We start from the raw sequence: 18,507 nt of genomic DNA, 5'->3' as shown, positions 1-18,507 counted from the left end.
AAATATCCATCAATGAAAGAATAGTCTGGTCACTGTTCAGTTTATCGAGCTTTAGAGAAAATAGTTGCTGATTAACAAGATGAAATGCTTACTGAAAATCTAAGATATGCAGTCAATAAAAAGTCCCTTGTCTAATGCGTCAAATAAGTCATGGGTGAAAGAGATGAGTTGCATCTCACACGAAAATAATTTACGTATGCCATGCTGACGAAGAAAAAAAAACGAATGATTTTCAAGGAGTTTAACCAGACTAGAATATACGACATGTTCAAACAGTTTGCACGGGACACTCGTTAACAATATGGGTCTGTAGTTATGGGCAAAATGAGCACCCCCAGACTTGAATATTGGTACCACCTTGCCCACCTTCCAGTCGCCGGGAAGCTGTCCTGAATCCAAAGATTGCGAAAACCGTGCACAGAAGTAAATGGAAGAATAATAACTTGTATTCTTTAAAAAATATAGCATTCATGTAGTCGATTCCCGAAGACGAAGACACCTTTAGATTACTGATCAGACTTCGTATACCAAGACTGTTAACCACAATTGGGTCCGTTAATCGATTCTGCACCGAGTGAAAAAAAAAAAAGGAGGGGAAGAGATGACCGCTGTAGAAAGATTTAGAGAAGGCGTCATTTAACACTTGAGAACACTGTGATGAAGGGATGGCTGCTCCGCTGTTATTATGTAGAGTTATTGCTTTATGCTTGGAACCACCAATGATGTTCCAAAATTTTTTGGCGTTGTCAGTTAACAATGACGGAAGTGTGCTGTGGAAAAAAAAAAAAAACTCGCTTGGCGTCTTTTAGTGCTTTTCGATAATCAGAAGCTATGGCACGACCGAAATCCCAGTGATCAGAACCGCTGTTTTGGCTCTGCGATAAAGTCATTTATTTTTACTTAAAATACGTTTTAGGAGGCGGTGAACCATGGGGATGCTCGCATGATATGATGCGTAAATGTATGTATTTTTGCACCAGAAGATGAACGCTTTCTTTAAAAAGCCGCCAGTTCGTTTCCACAGTATGGTTCGAAAAGTTTGGCATGCGCTCATCTCAAAAAGTTGCGAGTTCTGCACTTATGGACAAAAAATCTGCTTTCGAATAAACTATGATATATTTGGGATTAGGTCGCATATGTTTGTTAATCCCTTCGAGCTCGAACGAAGGAATGGCCACTGAGGCCCGGCTGAAATGTCAATGAATCAACTAGCTCAAGAAACGTAGTTAGAACGAGATCAAGAATATTTGCGCAAGTAGATGCGGTACGGGTTGCCTGAGCAGTTATCTGAGAGAAGTTGAAGTCTGCACACAGATTTGTAAAGCCAGCTGTGTCTAATTACGAATCCAGAGTGGAAGGCGATGCACCGGACCAATTTATTTTTGGCATGCTGAGATCACCAAGTAAAGAAATTGGCGAATAAGGAAATCTAACCAAAATTCGATATAGCACATCATGAAGGTCGCTACAAAATGAAAATGGAGCATCTGGACGGGTAGCAGATGATTGCATCATGATGATTATGCATATACAGGTGCATACGATTTCTACAGAAGAAACAAGTGGCACGTGTGAAGAATGCAGATGGTTTGCGACCGCTATCAGAACACCTCCTCGTGTTCTGTCGCCACGGTCACATCGGTATGCAGTGAAATTCTTTTGACTATTTCATCATTCGATATCTTAGAATTTAGCAAGGTTTCGGTGAGGTCGCCCGGTTTGCAGTGATGCAATGCACCGGAGGTCTGCACTGCACGTGTCGGTGAGAGTACAAAAATCGCAACTCTTGTTAACAACACTACGAATGTTAGAGAACAAAACACATATGTCATTTAGAAGGTCATGAACACGAGCAGATAGCTAAGCGGATGGCTGATCGGCTGTCAGAGCACTACTGTCAGGTGCGTGTGACGATGCTTCGTTATTTATGTGATATTCGCAGACGCTATTTGATGCCAAAATGTAGACGTAACACTAATTCTTTATGAACAACATTTCCCCCTAACCTTTCCGTAACCTTTACCCCGGAATTTTTCATTTTGCTTGTGGCAGTAAAAATAGCATCTCAGATCTTAAAGTTCGTAAACTTAACTTGGACAGGACGGCATCTATCAGACGAAAATTTGCCTAGCCGATGCGCACGCAAAAGAGACGAGGGAAAGAGATGACCGCTGTAGAAAGCGTTAGAGAAGGGATCATTGAACACTTGAGAACACTGTGATGAATGGATGGCTGCTGCGTTGTTATTATTTGGTTTGGTTTGGTTTATGGGGTTTAACGTCCCAAAGCGACTAAGGCTATGAGAGACGCCGTAGTAGAGGGCTCCGGAAATTTCGACCACCTGGCGTTCTTTAACGTGCACTGACATCGCACAGTACACGGGCCTCTAGAATTTCTCCTCCAAAGAAATTCCAGCCGCCGCGGCCGGGATCGAACCCGCGTCTTTCGGGTCAGCAGCCGAGCACCATAATCACTGAGCCACCGCGGCGGCCGTTATTATTTAGAGTTATTGCTTTATGCTTAGAACCGTCAAAACCTCCAGGAACCGAATGCACTATCGCAGCGTAATTTCCAGCACTGAAAGCTGCGTCAAGGAGAAAAAAAAAACATGGTGCTATAGTCGGATACAACTCAAGAACGAAGCAGCAAATGCCTTTCAACGGCGTCGACCAAAGGCATCGGTCGGTTATATAACGTCGTGGTTAATCACCTTGAACCCGGTAGAATGACATCGCAGGGGGGCTGGCACGATCAACGGGATTAACAACGGATTAAAAGATTAACCATGATGTCATTAGCATCGGTCGACGCTATTGGCTAGAAAGTCTAATTTGAGGGACACCTGCCATTTCGTTCCTGAGTTGCGTGCGACTATAGTTACACACCTCTTGGCACTAGAAATGCAGTCCTGCTTACTTGAGGACAGTGACACGGCGTTTGTTCTCTTCTATTCATGCGTGCGCAACTTTTTTTCGGCTACTTTTCTTCACCAAAAATATAAGCAAAAGCGAAAAAAAATAAGACTTAATAAAAAAAAAAACGGCACAGATCCGTGGTTGCAACGTGAACGCTCCTCTCTGGCTTGAAGTGTAGTTGTGCGCGGTAACTTTTTAAGCTCAAAAGGATTTTCGAGACCTCTTTGATAAAAAATAGCCCGCGAAGCGAAGACGAGTACAGGAGCACGCTGTTCTGAGGTTGTGCGAAGCCTGGGACGGCAGATGTTAATTTGCATGCAAATTTCATGCGGATACTCGCCTTTAACATATCATTGGGGAGAAAAAGAGCATTTCCAGTTAGGAAAGAAAGACCTTTGTGGCGATGGCGATGAGGCGAAGATGTCCGATTGAGACCAGTGAGAGAAGGAAGACAGGAACCGGAATGCCGAACGAGGCAGCCTACAGTAAAGTCGTTAACATGATTAACAACTCGCGAATATGAGACATCGAACGCGCCTGGTTGAAAAAACAAATAACGGGAGTCGGTGTTTTGGAAGTTCCGCGTACCGAGCACCCTGATGTTTATCCACTGAGATTTTCTTTTTGGAGATTTTCTTTTTGTTTATCCACTGAGATTTTCTTTCCGTCAGCAAACGCACACCGCCGATGGCAGCTATTCCTGTTTCTTTTTTTTACTTTCTTTTGTTAGATTGAAGGAACTGGAGATCAACCTAGCATATTTCTGGCACTGGACTGTTTCTAGGAGCGGCCATATTAAAGCCAAATACTACACCCGTGTTCGCGATGTGATTTCAAGATTTTGCATTTCTGAAAATTGCAGGCGCAAAGTAACAAAAAAAAAAAACAGGAACAAAACGAAAGCTCTGCGGAACGTGCTGACAGTGCGCGTATTGAAAAATAACGCTCTGGTGCAGAACAGAACGCCAAGCGTTCATTTTTGGACCTCGCGTATTTCCGACTGCTATGCACGCACAGAGAACTGCGTGGGCGAGCAAAATGAACAGCGCCAAAGTAAAGATGCCGGCAGATCTGAATGGCGTGGGAAAAATAAGGAAAAAAAATAAAGCGGAAGAGAAATGAAACAACATAGCTTAAACCAAATCCCCATTCGCCTCCACTTTCTTCTTAATCCTTTCAGTGTGCGAAGAGGAAATTCCAAAGCCGTTTGCACCTCGGTATTCTCCAGTGTGTCTTGCAGGGGTGCCGGCTTTGTCAGCCTTAGGTTCCATTTGACAGTGAAGAAAGGAGCTGCGAGGCCAATACCGACAAAGCAGACGAAGACACAAACGCTTCAAGGAAAGTATTTGCTTTTTAAGGAGCAGAAGAAGGAGCGCGAAAATAGGGCATAAAAGAAAAGATAGCAAACTAAAAAGATATCAAGACATACGAAAGAGAGATTCTATGAAGTGAGACTAAAGCGAAAAAAAAAAAGAGCTTTGGGGTATTTAAGAGACTAAAGCGAAAAAAAAGGAGCTTTGGGGTATTTGGGAACTTGAAAGTAAACACAGCGTGTTGAGATGAACCCACGCCTGCTTCCTTCGCACCAGGAGAAAAATTGAAGGAAAAAAGATGAACCTGTTTCCCACAATGTCTGTGCGCGTCTGTCTGTCTGTTGCGTGGGATTTTCGGGAAGCTCAGCTGCTTCAGCGTATTCCCTTTGGCGAAATCGTGCCCGAACCCCTGCTCCTCTCCGTGCGCCGCTTGTGTGTCATTGGCGACCCTTAAATAGCGGTGGGGAATGCGCCCTCTGAGACATCCGGCCTGCAAACTCCATGCGCGGTAGGGAAACCGCGGAAGGTCTTCGAAGATGGTACTATGACACGGCCCATTTTGAAGGGTTCCTTTGTATCTTCGGCAAGAACAAGATCTGGTAATAAGGCACAACTGTCTGAGGACTGTTCGCGCATCTTGATGACATTTACCATGCATTATGCCCGAAAAAGAGCTTCAGTTCGCTGTTTTCATTAATGCTCACGTCCAAGAGGCTTGTGATCCATGAAAAATTAGTGAAATGAATTGTAGAGCTAATGTATTTCAAGACATTTTTTCCGCACATCTTCAGTCAATGCCAGTATGAGATGACGTTTCGGGTTATGTTGCTAGCATACCAAAGCGAAAAACACTTGTGCTCACTCAGCAAACTCACAAAAGTTTGGCCAACCTACGGGCTCACTGAAACTCACATTCACGGAGGACCGAGCTCACTCGCACTCATGATCTGAAACTCATATCAGACTCATTGAGGCTCCTAACTCTCTTGGGCTTGGGCTCACTCAGACTCACGAGTCATCCGTGGTCAACCACTCAATACGTCTCACTTCGATTCACGACTGATTTGGGCTCTCTCTTACTTCGACTCACGACTCATCTGGACCTTCCGCTCTGCGCGGGAGGTGGGGTGCCCTATCCGGCACATCCTCATGTGCCGTACCGTACCCGCGTAAACTATAGGGATAAAACGCCGTCGTAGTCATTTCCACGGAATCCTCTTATTCAGTCGCCCATACGTCGAGAAGCCGCCTCGCTCTCAAGCGTTCTTGGTCGCGGCAGTAAATCTTTCCTCCTCTCCGCTGTTAGCAAATGATCAAAAAAAAAACTACGCACACACCGCCGCCGCGAAAACACAGATCATGATCTTAGACTAAGTCCGAACTCACGACTCATATCATTATCTGAATGCGAGTCCGGACTCACTCGTGACTCAGATCATGATTTGAATGTCAGTCCTGAATAAAGACTTAGATCATGATCTGAATGTGAGCGTAATTGAGCCCGAGTGAGTTGACATGAGTGCGTCCGCCGACCTGTTACTGTTACGCGTGTAAAAACTTTCACCGTTGCCTTTTGTTTGTTTCACGACGAGAGCCGTTAATGGGAGTTCATCGCCAGTGGCCATTTAACTGAAGCCCGTTGTAGCTGTAGTTGTCGCAGAAATCCGTAAGCCTAAACAAGCCATGCCAAGAGCCAAGCTAAGAGAGAGAGAGGAGAAAGAAGACTTGGCTTGGCGCCCAAGCTGACAGGCGGCTAGCCAGGACAAGTCAAATCAAGACCCAAGCCAACAGAGAAAGAAAAATAGGAGAGAAAGTAGAATAGAAGGAGAAGAAGAAGCGAAGAAGAAGACAGAAGCCAAGCCAAAAGGGTGAGAAAAACGAAAGAGAAAAGAAGGAACAAGAAGCCAAGCCAAGAGAAAAAAAGGAGAGAATGGAAAGAAGTGAAGAAAAGATAAATATGAAGAGAAAAACAAGAAAAAAGGAAGAAGACTGAAGACAACCAAAGACAGAGAAGACGAAGAGGAATACAAGGAAGAAGGGAAAGGAGAATTTGTTGCCACAGTGGTGAGGATTATTGCGTTTTGAAACTGCTAAAAACTAACAGGGCCAATATTAAGGGCTATCTACAAGTCTATAATTGCAACCAGGCGCCTGTCTGAAATAGTTACTAAGTTAGGTATTAAAATTCAGTTATTAAGATTATCATATTTAACATGATTCACCTGTTTTCTGGTGTCCGCCAACAATGATATCACTATGCCCCAAAAAGCTTGTCTTTAACCAAAAAACCAGCTTTTAAAAATCGGGTTTCCCTGAAACACCTCGTATACTATATTAGGACAGTAGCGCTTGGAAACGCGAAACATACGCCGCATTACTGCCCACATTTTCACGGAGAATCCCTCCTCTGTGCAAGAATAGGTGACAGTGAGACCTAAAATTATGCATTCATCATCGATGCTTCGCACTAAAGAGTTTTTATCGCAATTTTTCCCATAAAGCAACTTCCACTGTGTAGTAGTAGTAGTGGTTTTATTTAAAATAATAATAATAATAAGGAAGGAAAAGATTTTTGCTAGCCCCGGCATCTGCCATCGCTACGGGAAGCACCTGAGCTGGGGCAGCGGAAATAAAGGGATAGCAGGCAGACTGGAGAAATGAAATGATAGAGGTGAGGGGACAATCAGTGTGAGGGGTTTTAGCCGCTTTAATATGCAGGTTTTCGGTACAAATCCCTCTCTCTTTTGAGCACTAATCCCGCGGCGTGAAATCCGTCTTTAGCCCAATACTGCTTGACCATGCAGTCAGTGAATCCCGGTTGTTTTTGTCGTAATGATGTACTAATTTCAGCCACGCATTAATGACCTTTTGCTTACCAATGTGTGATAATGACTTTCGTCATTCAAGACCGTCTAACTTTCCTAAGCGTCCGAAGCTTGCTCGTGCGCTAAAATATTAATTGTGAAAACTTCCTCGTTAATTTGCCTAATTACACAACACGTGTTGCAGGCGGCGTGACACAGAAGGGAGACAGGCTAATGCCGACGTGCGATGTCGTGCGACGATGTGCAGCAGTTGACAGTTTTATGCGCAGACATATGCATATAGGAAAGTTGATTAGAGGAGTTAATTTTTTCTTGCTTTTTGCTGCATAATTAGGCGCATTTTTTACCACTGATACCAATTGTGGCCAGGCAATATATCTCGAAGCACAAAAGGTTTACGTGGATTTTACAATGTGAAGTCGTCTTCGAGAATAAGTGTCTTGGCGTCTACTGCATATCTTGGAAACGGGGGATGGGGGGGGGGGGTAGCGGGGGGGGGGGAGGGGGGCTACATAAAGGGACTTATAAGAGGGTAGTGGACGAGACACGCGCAGACTCAAAGCGTATTTATTGCGATGAAGGATGACATACATGCAGTGAACCTAAAAGCAACAACATGCTCAGAGGCCATACAAAATCAAAGTAACGCTGTCGTCACAAGCTGGAGTTCACTGTGCTTTTACCATCTCTCATCATAATAAATTCAGTGTGAGTCTGTGCATGTCTCGACCACCCCCTCTTCTGATGTCCGTTTGTGATAGCCAAATATTCCCAGTTTCAAAGACGCAGATGCGAGCTTAGACTAACTTGCCAGTCTACTACAGTATATCTGCAGTATAATGTGGCGGCCTAAGCTTCCTAGTGAGAAACCCAGTGTGAATGCGAATTAGTCCATTGAGGCTAACAAAGCACATAGTGGCGAAAATTATGTCAACATTTACAGTCGAAAAGGTTAAAAATTCAGCTACAAAGATGAAATACTCAAGAATAGCACAAGATTTTACCAACAAAGAGTCACTATATTGTAAAAACAAATTTTTACGCAGAGGATACTAGTGAACACACAACTAGCAGAGCAAACCACACCACTCCAGTTTAATGAAAACTTTGAGAAAGTGATGCGTAAACCTACTTTCCTCGTTTGTGAACCCTTAATTTTTTTTTTGCGAGATCTAAAAAGGAAAACAAATGAACGCAGCGTTTCCTTGATGTTTTGCTAAACCGCTACTTCGCTTGGCGATAGCACTCGCGTACTAAACACGCCCATATCGAGTGAACTTTGCATTAGCCTCTGACTTCCTCCGCAGTACGAACATCATTTATTCATCGGACACAACTCCGCGGTACTTTCGAGCGGCTGTCATGTTCCATGTCTTGTAACATCGCGTGATTGAATTACAACGCGGCGTTTTCAAAGGGTAAAGTCGCGAGCCGCAGTCGTGCGTTTCGCACTTCCGTCGTCATTGAGTTTCATGCATTTCCTTTGTTCTTCCCGGATCTGTGCGTCGCGGTTGGCTGTTTCTTTTTGTTCGTTGTTTTCGTCGCAGCTCTGGTTGGGTCCACTCTTTGAACACGGCGATATGTATGAGATAGCTCCTGAAACAGTCCGCCATCGGCATTCCTAGACGACCCCATTTAAGGTGAAACCGGAACGAAGCAGCCTTCAGTCAGCTAGGAACTGTTTCATATCGAATACTTTCTGGAAAAAAAGCGAGCTGTCTGATTGCGAGCCGGTGCCACTTCCTAAACGGCCAACGCCCACGCAAGCTTTCCTTGACGGGATGGTAGACATAATTTACCAAGCGCGAACGCATTCTTAACTCAGTGATATATACACGCGAATGCATCATCGTGGGAGAAAGATAAAAAGAAAGAAAAGAAGAAAGAAACCCGGCGTGCATACGCCTGCGAAGTGAGAACGAAGCCGACAAACGTGGCCCATAGAAGGTTTCCTGTCTATACGCAGAAACGGACATGCTACTATTATTACCCAAAGGCGCGTCTCAAAATAGACGTCTCCAGAGCGCCGCGTCCAGCAGAATAACCAGTCGCGAGCCTTGTTTCAGGCTGCGCTCGTGGGCGCACCCGTGCCACCAGCGGCGGGGAGTAGGCGGCCGCTTCCCGACGGGCGTCGGGAGAGCGAGGTGTTCTGCTTTGAATTAGTCTCGATTACCCGACTTACGTAATCAGTCTCGGCAATCAAATGCCGAACATTTGTTTAAGTAAAAGGCGTGCATTCTCGCTCCTTTTTTTCTTCACTGGCGCCGGTCAGCACGTCCGGGGAGGGACGGCCAGGAGAAACCTTGTCAGAAAAGAAAAAAAAAAATCTGGCTGCTTAATTGTCGCAGCCGATAGGGCGACAACTGCGTCCATCGCCGGCATTCTAAATGCTCTTCATAGCGCGAAATAGGGCGCGGCTACGAGAAGCGGAAATGCGGCGACGAGAGAGCAAGTGTATGTTGGTCAAAGAAGGGAGGGATGACCACTCTGGCTGACCAATTGTCTCGGTGCATCGGAAGGTAGATTTCGCCGACTATATAAGCGACTGCCAGCCCCCAGTGAAACACAAGTCCCTCGTCGACTGCAAAGATACAGCCTAATCCAGCCATGAAGAGCCTGGTGAGTGTTGGGAGACGGAGCGCAGCACAGTGGCCCACGAAACGGAAGCCCCCTCTGTCGGCACAGCACAAACGGTGACGGCATTTGCGGCCACCGTTCGTCTTTGCCTAGCTAATGTGACCACTGCCGCCGCTTGTGTTTTCCCCCAATGAACGCGTGCACAATTATGAGAGTTTCTTCGGACAGGTGACATGGTGAAAGAGCTGTGCTTTCATATGGAGAACTGCCAAACGAGACCAAAACTCGCTGGATAAATTGCATGTTCTGAAAGAACTTCCTCTAAAAGAAAGAACTTTGCCTTTAACGCATCTTTTTTTTTCCACAACACACTCAGCATTTATGCCGAAAATATTTGTTCCTTTGGGTTTTGAAAAAGGAAACGCGTCACGCTAACAGTATTCCCGCCCCGAGTTGTTGACCAGTTTGACGTCGTCCTGCTATAATCAGGTGTCCTCGTTAGCTTGTTGATAGAGCGACTGTTTCAGTATGGTGCTGTTCCAGGGTACCAGGAAAAACATTTCTTTTTAAGCAACAAAAGTTTCAGAAACGCGTTCCTTTCTAGCCTGTAATGTAAAATTGCCTATATTGCATCATTCTTCATGCTATTTATGTTGAAAACATCGTTGGCGTTATGCATTCACTTTTAAATCTGAGTGCAGTTTATGGATAGGCTCAAAATTAATGGCGCAATATATTTCTTGAATGCAAGCTTGAATAGTGCTGAATCTATGAAACAGATTGTGGAAGTGCGATAAATGATGAAGCGTTCATTCAAGGGAAGAAAGACGATTGTAGATTTCCAAGGCTCCAAAAACTTTCCTTTTTGTACAAATATAATTTGTGCAGTGCTGGGCCGCTGATGTCTCCTCTCGTTTATTTCGCAGTTTGTTGCCCTTTTCGTCTGCGGCTTTGCCGGTGTGTGCATTGCTGGAGTTGTGGGAGGATACGGTGGAGGATATGGACTGGGATACGGCGGCGGCTTCGGCGGGGGCTTCGGCGGTCTGGGATACGGCGGCGGCCTCGGATACGGTGGAGGCTTGGGACATGGACTGGGCCTGGTGAAGACTGTTCCCGGACCCTCCTTCCTAGTCAAGACCGTGCATAACGTGAACCGGGTCAGCCATGGTTCTACGCTGTTCGGCCACTACGGTCATGGCGGCGGATACGGCGGCGTCGGCCTCGGCGGTGGTTATGGTGGTGCCCTGGTCAGCGGCGGCTACGGAGGCGGCTTCGGTGGCGGCCTCGGTGGTGGCTATGCGAAGGTTGCCGTCAAGGGATAAGAAAACTAGGGCGAGAAAACAGCTAAATGGTATTCGCAGATGCACTCAGGCTTCTACGGACATGCGGATACAAGAAGAATCGAGTCTCGAGAACGTCTGAAGCAGCAGCGAATGGTTTAGATTTCTGGAGACAGCGTAGCTAAAAGCGTGAGCTTTGTGTCCACACGTCTGTAGAATGTCAGTGATCAGAAATGAGAACCGTAGCTTGGCAGTAGCCATGCGCGAAGGCAGTGTTCACTAGGAACCAAGCATATTTTGTTGCTTGATACCATTCAGTGATACCCCACGCCACTGCGTACAGAAATTCATCAAGATCACTGAAGCGCTAGTCTATATAAAGTGTGGCTGAGGAGTGTGAATTTGATGACAAAGGGACGCCCTCTGTTTTGTGCCTGTATCATGTGCTCCGAATATCTTACATTACAAAATAAAAACCATCAACAAAAACCAACTGCGACGGTGGATGTATTTTTTTTCCTTGCCCTGGTTGTATTCTATTCCGACAACAGCAAGCGAGAAGCTCGGCATTAGCTCAAGTTCGCCTCTCTCCTGCTAACTTATGCTCTCTATATAATCTGTCCAGTATTCACTTGTACACTGTACACTCTCACAAAGGCGCAATAGGGGCATTTTATTCTTTTTATTTCCCACAATTCTCCAAACCACGCTGATATGCCCCGAAAAAACTATCGTGAAGCATTTGAGCAGAAGTGGCCAAAGAGGAGACAGGGCAGCCTGAAAATAGAGCTGGAAAGAGCCTCCCCACCACCTCAAGAATATAAACAGAAATAGGGTACACTACTTCATGGAGCAGTTCTTGAAAGCTCGGTCGCACGCCTGCTTTTGTAGATGAATTTGTCAGGCGAGAACAATTCGCAGTAGCGAATGAAAGAGAGGCGCATCAGTCCAAACTTGCTCTGCAGTTATCACTGAAAAATGCACTTGATCGACAAAAGCTTCGCAGAAGAGCTACCCTTCTCGAGTTCGATCTTTCACGCATATATCTGCCGCACTACTACAGATGCTGCCACTGTGTTGGCCGCATCCAAGGGTCGCTTCTTTTTTATTTCTGCCGCATACAAACGCTTTTTTGTTGAGGTTATCGGGCCCAACATCACGCAGCGTACATGAAGTAGCTGTTAGTTTAAGCATGAAGAAGCGAAGGCAGATGCTCGGCAAGAAGGACTGTCATCAGTAAACAAGAGGTTGCTCAAGAGTAATAATAGCACATGCGGGAATGCAAGAGAAAAACGCCCAGCGTTTGTCTCTTACATTTTCACCGGCTACTGTATTTTAGAATCACCTGAGCCGCCGCGGTGGCTCAGTGGTTATGGTGCTCGGCTGCTGACCCGAAAGACGCGGGTTCGAACCCGGCCGCGGCGGTTGAATTTCTTTGGAGGAGAAATTCCAGAGGCCCGTGTACTGTGCGATTTCAGTGCACGTTAAAGAACCCCAGGTGGTCGAAATTTCCGGAGCCCTCCACTACGGCGTCTCTCATAGCCTTAGTCGCTTTGGGACGTTAAACCCTATAAACCAAACCAGAATCACCTGAAGAATACTAATATCAAGACTGCCCCGGACATGGACAACTTGCCCAAGCGCCAGCTTTAATCACATAAACTCCCGCAAGATTAAGAATAAGGGGACATAGACCCTGGGGACAGGGTCTCTCGGGACACTAACAAGTGGCACCAACATGACACGACAAAGCTCTCGCCCGTAGGACGATTGGCAATATCGAACCAGCGGTTCAGCTCGCTATCGCAGATTAACGCTGTTAGTGCCATACAGACGCGCACAATGATGCATTTTGATGGTCTAACCGTCCATTTTAGTTGCTCTGCAAAGGTTTCAATACATCGTTAATTTGGCAGCTGGTACCGTTTCTGCAAAAAGTAACCGGGCAACGGAGGTTTGTTTCTCAGCCCGGTAGAGAAGCACTTGTGGCAGCCCTTAAGCACTTAATCTGTGTGAAGTAAGGTCCCCCTTTTCCTTACGTTTTGATGCCTTTCGGGCTTTAGGGATTTTGTAAATGTTCCGTTATACGGTTGAGAAGCAAAAACCTGTTGCTCGGTTACTTTTGGCAAAGGGGGTAGGTACATTGTCCAGGCACTGGCTGACCTGCAACGGTAAATGTATTTCCAAAAGTGTGCATTAAGAAGTGCACAGCATCGAAAAAAAACTTGAGGGACTCTGAAGTTCACCTTAAGAGTATGACGCGATAGCGTAAAAGCGACTCCACGGTCGCTTGGGGGACCCCCGGCGCATACTCTCGCGGAAATCGGCATGCCTGTTGCCGTAACATACTGCTCGATTACACATCATCGTCAATACTAAGTGCGCTGATTGGTGGCCCTAAATAACCAAATGTTCCTGTAATGTAATTCGCCTACTGTGCGGTGTGAGGTGCTCGTACAAGGCGTACATTTTTGCCACTAAAGGAACGTCCCTCAGTGGAGTAGAGGCAGCGTCTGCAGCTTCCGACCCAAAGGACAGTTGTTTCGATTTCGCTTGACCATTCTTTTTTATTTTCAGTGAAATAGCTTTTCTACGTCACTACTCCCTCGACCAATAAGGATTTTCCAGTCACAACGACGCCGACGCCGACGCCGAGTCTTTCGTCTAACGGGACCGTTAACAGTATTGCGTTAAATTACATGCGTCTTCGGAGGAATACAGCTGCGACATAGCGCATGCATGTGACTATCGTTGACTCATTTCAGCAGCAGTGAAACAGCGGGCACATCGTTCATATTTAACTTCTGCTGAGGTGATGATATTTAAGTGGAACTAAACTCCAACGAAGCAAAATTCGGACCCATAGAATGCACATTTAGCCGAAATACAGATGTATGCTCAATCGCTGTTGCTTCTCCCATGCCGCAAGCAAGCGGCAGAGCGTGCAAATCGCAGCTATACAGGTCATCTCACAAAGCGTGGGCTGAGAATAGCAGACATTGAAAAAAAGATGTGTTGCCCCACAAAAAAGAAACTGTAGCGGTATTACTGGCAGCACGCCATCTCGTTTACAGAGGTTAATTAATGGTTTATTCGTTCAATATAAACAAAACATTTGAAATTCAAATTTCCAGAGTGTCAAATAGGTGCCATATCCGAAGTGTGAACATTGTTCAGAATACTTTTGACATGTTCTGAACGAAGCACGCGAGACGCCAGAGTCTAGATACAATGAGCTGCTCCGTACGCTATTATAGCTACTTTGGCTGGATTAGCTTGGGCGCACCTTGGCAACGACCAGCAGAGGAGCAGCGTCAGGCGCCAGATGATTAAAACTGGCCCTCCTCCTGCAGACATTTTCAATTTCGCGCCCTTTGTCTAGTGCGGGCAAAAGCTTCCGCGAGAAAGCTGTTGCTGCGAAAATTACGCCACTGGGAGGTTCTTTTGACGCTTTACAAGTTTCTAATTTAAACTTTTCATAAGAAACCGAGATATTATAAAGCTATTTAATTAACCGCAATAATTGAGAAAGTCCTTCTGCCCAACAGTGATGCTTAGAAGGTCGTGACAGAAAAAGAAAAAAGAGGAACACAACCTTCCAAGCACCATCACCAGCACTGCTTTCGTTTCGTATTTTTTTTTTAAAGAAAAAAAGGGCGTTTAATTGAATAAAAAATCACGCAGCACGGAGGAAAAATATTTTGCATATTCTTATTCACCAGAGGCTCACTCGGCGAGCAGGACAGTGGTGAAAGGAAAAATGGACGCATTAGACGCATAATATTTCCCTACTCATCAATATGCTGCAGTTACTATCGCGAGTAAGCGTCACCATCACCAGACATTTAGTGATGCACGTGACCATTCTTCGTCGCGCGACTTCCAGAAGTTGGCTAGCGACATTTGCATTTCAATAAACCGAAAACCAACATCCTTCATGACACGCATATGCGAGTGAACTATTTACAGCGTGCGGATTCTTAACAGGTGCCAGGATCTTCTTTCCAAATATGCCAACCAATTCGACGAAACTAATTACCAGCAGCTAAATTATATCAATATTGCGCTGTCTCGTCATAAAGCGGCTGTCACGCGGAGTTTAGTAAACATGGCGTTTGTTTTGTCAGGTTAATGTAATGAAGTAGGGTGAATTTACAACGCTTCTCGGACGATTTGAACATAGTTTCTACCTTCGCAATTTCTAGTTGTGGCAATGAAATGAGTCACTGATTGTTTACATCTTGAATTGGACCGGCGCATGCGTGGATTCTATTTTTTCTTGTGTTTGTAGGATTTTCTCTCCGTGTACAAAGAAGAAAATTTCGAGGAATAAGACGCGAAAAAAGAGCGTGACCTATTTTGCAAGACGCAATGCGGCAAAGAATACCATCTTAATAGCAGAGACTCACAGTTTTCATTTTTTTTTATTGCTTGTGGTTCAAGTGAAATGCTTTATGCAGGCGTTAAGGAGCACGCCTCGCGTTCTCCATTTGAGCAAGGGGTTGCGTGACTACCTGCTAAGATAATAATATATGATTGGATAGGAAATATTTTTGTCATGTCAACACTATCTTAGCCGCCGAAAAGTATGCCAAAAAGGCCGCCAGTTTTAGCCACCAAAAATACTCTAGGTTTGAAACTAAAGGTGCAAAAGAGTCTGCAGGCGGCAAAAAATTTGGTGTTGCGTTTATAATGCCTTCTATTGAGCACATGTCCGTGCTAATCATGTCAGTTTTTGTGAGGAAGGATCTACTCAGGAAATGCTGTTGCCTGTTCACGTTAAACTGTGGGCAGTCAGAAAAGCAATTTGTCCTTGTACGACGTAGGCTATATGCACAGTGTCCTTCCACCATCTCTCTTGTTGTTGTATATAGAGGTGATCACCATGGGCAGTATTATTGTCCATTTGCAGCCATCTGGTAATCTGTCATTGGTCACTGAGATATGCCCGCGGCTTTCAAGCGTCTGTGGGAAGTGATCCAGTGACCCAGCGACCGGACCTCACCGTTGGCTACCATTGGCTGCGTTATGGCGTCAGCAGGACGGTCCAAAGAATGCGGCATCGCCAGGGATAAATATGCGAGCTCCAAAGAGTGAAATATAAAAAAAGCTAAGAAAGGTTTGGCTTATGGTTTATGGGAGTTTAACGTCCAAAAGCGACTCTGGCTATGAGGGACGCCGTAGTGAAGGGCTCCGGAAATTTCGACCACCTGGGGTTCTTTAACGTGCACTGACATCCCACAGTACACGGACCTCTAGAGTTTTGTCTCCATCGAAATTCGATCTCCGCAGCAGGGATCGCAACTGCGTCTTTCGGGACAGCAGCCGAGCACCATAACCACTGAGCCACCGTGGCGGCCATAAACTGAGAAATAATATGGGAAGAAGGGCTACTTTCTTGTTTTAAAATGGTGGAACGATACTCACAGCTCTGATTGATCCCACAAATCGAACTATTTTGGTAGCAGGTGAATTCAGCCTGACATCTGCATGCGAATACTTGCCTGTAAATAAGGACTGGGATCTCTCTTAATACAATTTTATACTCCTGATCTCACTATGGAAAGCGGTTTTCGAGTGTGCAGAGCAGGATCTTGAGCAGACTCCACTTGTCCTGCTTTTGCCGAGGCACATTAACTTTCTTTCCGAACTGCATTAACAGCTGAAACGGGTGAACGCTATATGCTGAATTTAATGTCATCGGCTGATTCATGCGCTTAAAAAGTGCACCTGATGTCGAACATACATAGGTGTATTAGCAGAGCGAACTCTATACCGACGTAGTAATGAAGAGTAGAAGTTGCCCACACTGTCTAGTGCTCGCCGTCCATAAAATTGAACTCACGTGCAAAATTTAAGAAATATGCACCTGTTTTCTCCTCATACTAATTTTCCTTTGTACCCGGTTATGGTAAGAAAACATTTCCAATGACAGAAATTTGTGCTGTCGCACACGGTATCGTGTTCTGCGGTGAGCTCTTTGCTATTACATCCTCGCAACGTTTCACGACTCAAGCAAAAGACGCAAAAAAAAGTGCTCAGCGAATCGCAAGCCGTGACCACAACTTCTGAAAGGATTAGCCTCCAAACGTTGAATGCTTAAAGTAGAGCGCTTTCAAATTAATTATCGAAGGCACTGAACTGCGCTGTTCAATAGCTTTTCAGTGCATAGCCCCTGTAAAAAGACGCCATCTAGAATATCAGTGGAGGCTTGCTCAAAATAAAGGAAGACAGAAGAGTCAGAAGTATGGAGAGTTGGGCGTGTTTGTTTAAGATCACGGTAGAAACAGCGCCTGTGTTGTGTTCTTCCTTAGTCCTGTGTCAGCGCTGTTTCTACCATGAAAGGTAGAGAGAGAGAGAGCAGGAAAAAGATATACTTGGAGCAATGCTCAGACGAGGATTTCGCTTTGCTGTCTCGGGCTGCGGCCTGCCTGTAGTACTTACTCAATGATCAACGATGAGCTTGTCAACGAGTAGATGAGCGCGGTATCTGAGCAGAAGGGCACAAAACGAGCACAGAACACGCGTGCGAGAAGCACAACTGGACCAGTGTTCGGCTAGAGCGTCTTCAGCCGACTACTGGCCCATGTTGAGCAGTTGAGCAACTACGGCTTTGACAATGCGCAATAAAGGAATGGCTGGTACCCTTAGGCAGAGCTTATCCACTTATTCCAGCGTAAGGTCAGAAGAGCTTGAAGTAAGCCATAAATACTGCTTCACGTCGCGAGGACTACAAGTACAGTACTGTTGCTGTCCCGGCTTTGATGAGGCAAAGAACAGGTAGTGGCCAGCGCCTTGATGATTAGGCGGCTTAGACGGCGAGAATGAAAAATTGCAAAATGTAGGGTTTACTGTAGCGAAGCGACATATGGGCCATGAGGACGCCGTAGTGGAGCGCTGCGGATTAGATTAGACCACATGGGGTTCTTTAACGCACGCTGGAATCGCACAGCACACGGGCACTTTTGCATTTCGCGCTTCTACCGAAATACTGCCACCGCGGCCGGAACCGAACTTACAACCTTGGGGTGAGCAGCCGAACGCCAAAAACCGCAGAGTCACTGCGGCGGGAGTTTGGGAGAGTAATCCGGCCCACTTATTTTATCTCACCATTTTCTCTATCCCCATCACATGCAATGCCTTCCGTGACGGCCCACAAGCATAATTCAGTGTTGACAACGAGCGTTAACAATGAACATTGGTAACATAACCAGCCATAAGAGTCTCTTGAGGTCTCAGTTTAATGAAGGACATCAAATAATTTACGAAACCAACATTTCATAAACGCACCTTTTTCAGTGCGTCTAAACGAGACGACCGAAGATAAAAACAGAAATCCCTACCTTCAGACCATCAAAAGAGAGAGAGAGAGGAAGAGATATGAAGGAAAGAAAAGGCGTCGCTATTCAATAACACCACGCAAAGCTTTCGGCTATTTCAGACTGACCCAGAAATTCAGTTCACCTTACGGGTCAAGGGCAGCCGCTCAGCTGAAACGACAATACGTCTCGGCACGGTGCCCACAATGTAGTTTTTTTTAAAATTATTTTCAGAGGAAATAAGAAGTGCCAACAGCGGAGCATGCTCCTGGGAGGAA

At 45.6% G+C, this 18,507-nt stretch overlaps 2 protein-coding genes across 8 annotated transcripts in view; one reads left to right on the top strand and one right to left on the bottom strand.

The window, feature by feature from the left end:
• LOC149352434 (uncharacterized) overlaps positions 1-11,403 on the top strand; it is a 180,654-nt gene extending 169,251 nt beyond the window's left edge. For 2 of the 4 annotated variants that reach the window (XM_089581607.1, XM_089581608.1), the window contains exon 2: positions 10,557-11,403. In XM_089581607.1, the coding sequence (XP_089437733.1) occupies positions 10,557-10,952 (396 nt within the window). In that variant the 3' untranslated portion in view covers positions 10,953-11,403. The remainder of the gene's footprint in view (positions 1-10,556) is intronic. The other 2 variants (XR_016290795.1, XR_016290794.1) reach the window with 2 other exon arrangements.
• The window catches only part of LOC149352431 (tachykinin-like peptides receptor 99D), a 578,367-nt gene that overhangs the window by 57,639 nt on the left and 502,221 nt on the right, over positions 1-18,507 (bottom strand). The window lies entirely within an intron of this gene.

This window comes from Amblyomma mixtum, chromosome 3 (genome assembly GCF_055824585.1).
Source record: "Amblyomma mixtum isolate Tamu chromosome 3, ASM5582458v1, whole genome shotgun sequence".
Taxonomy (NCBI): domain Eukaryota; kingdom Metazoa; phylum Arthropoda; class Arachnida; order Ixodida; family Ixodidae; genus Amblyomma; species Amblyomma mixtum.
The sequence above is the reverse complement of the archived record's forward strand: the minus strand, read 5'-3'. Positions and strand labels throughout refer to the sequence as shown.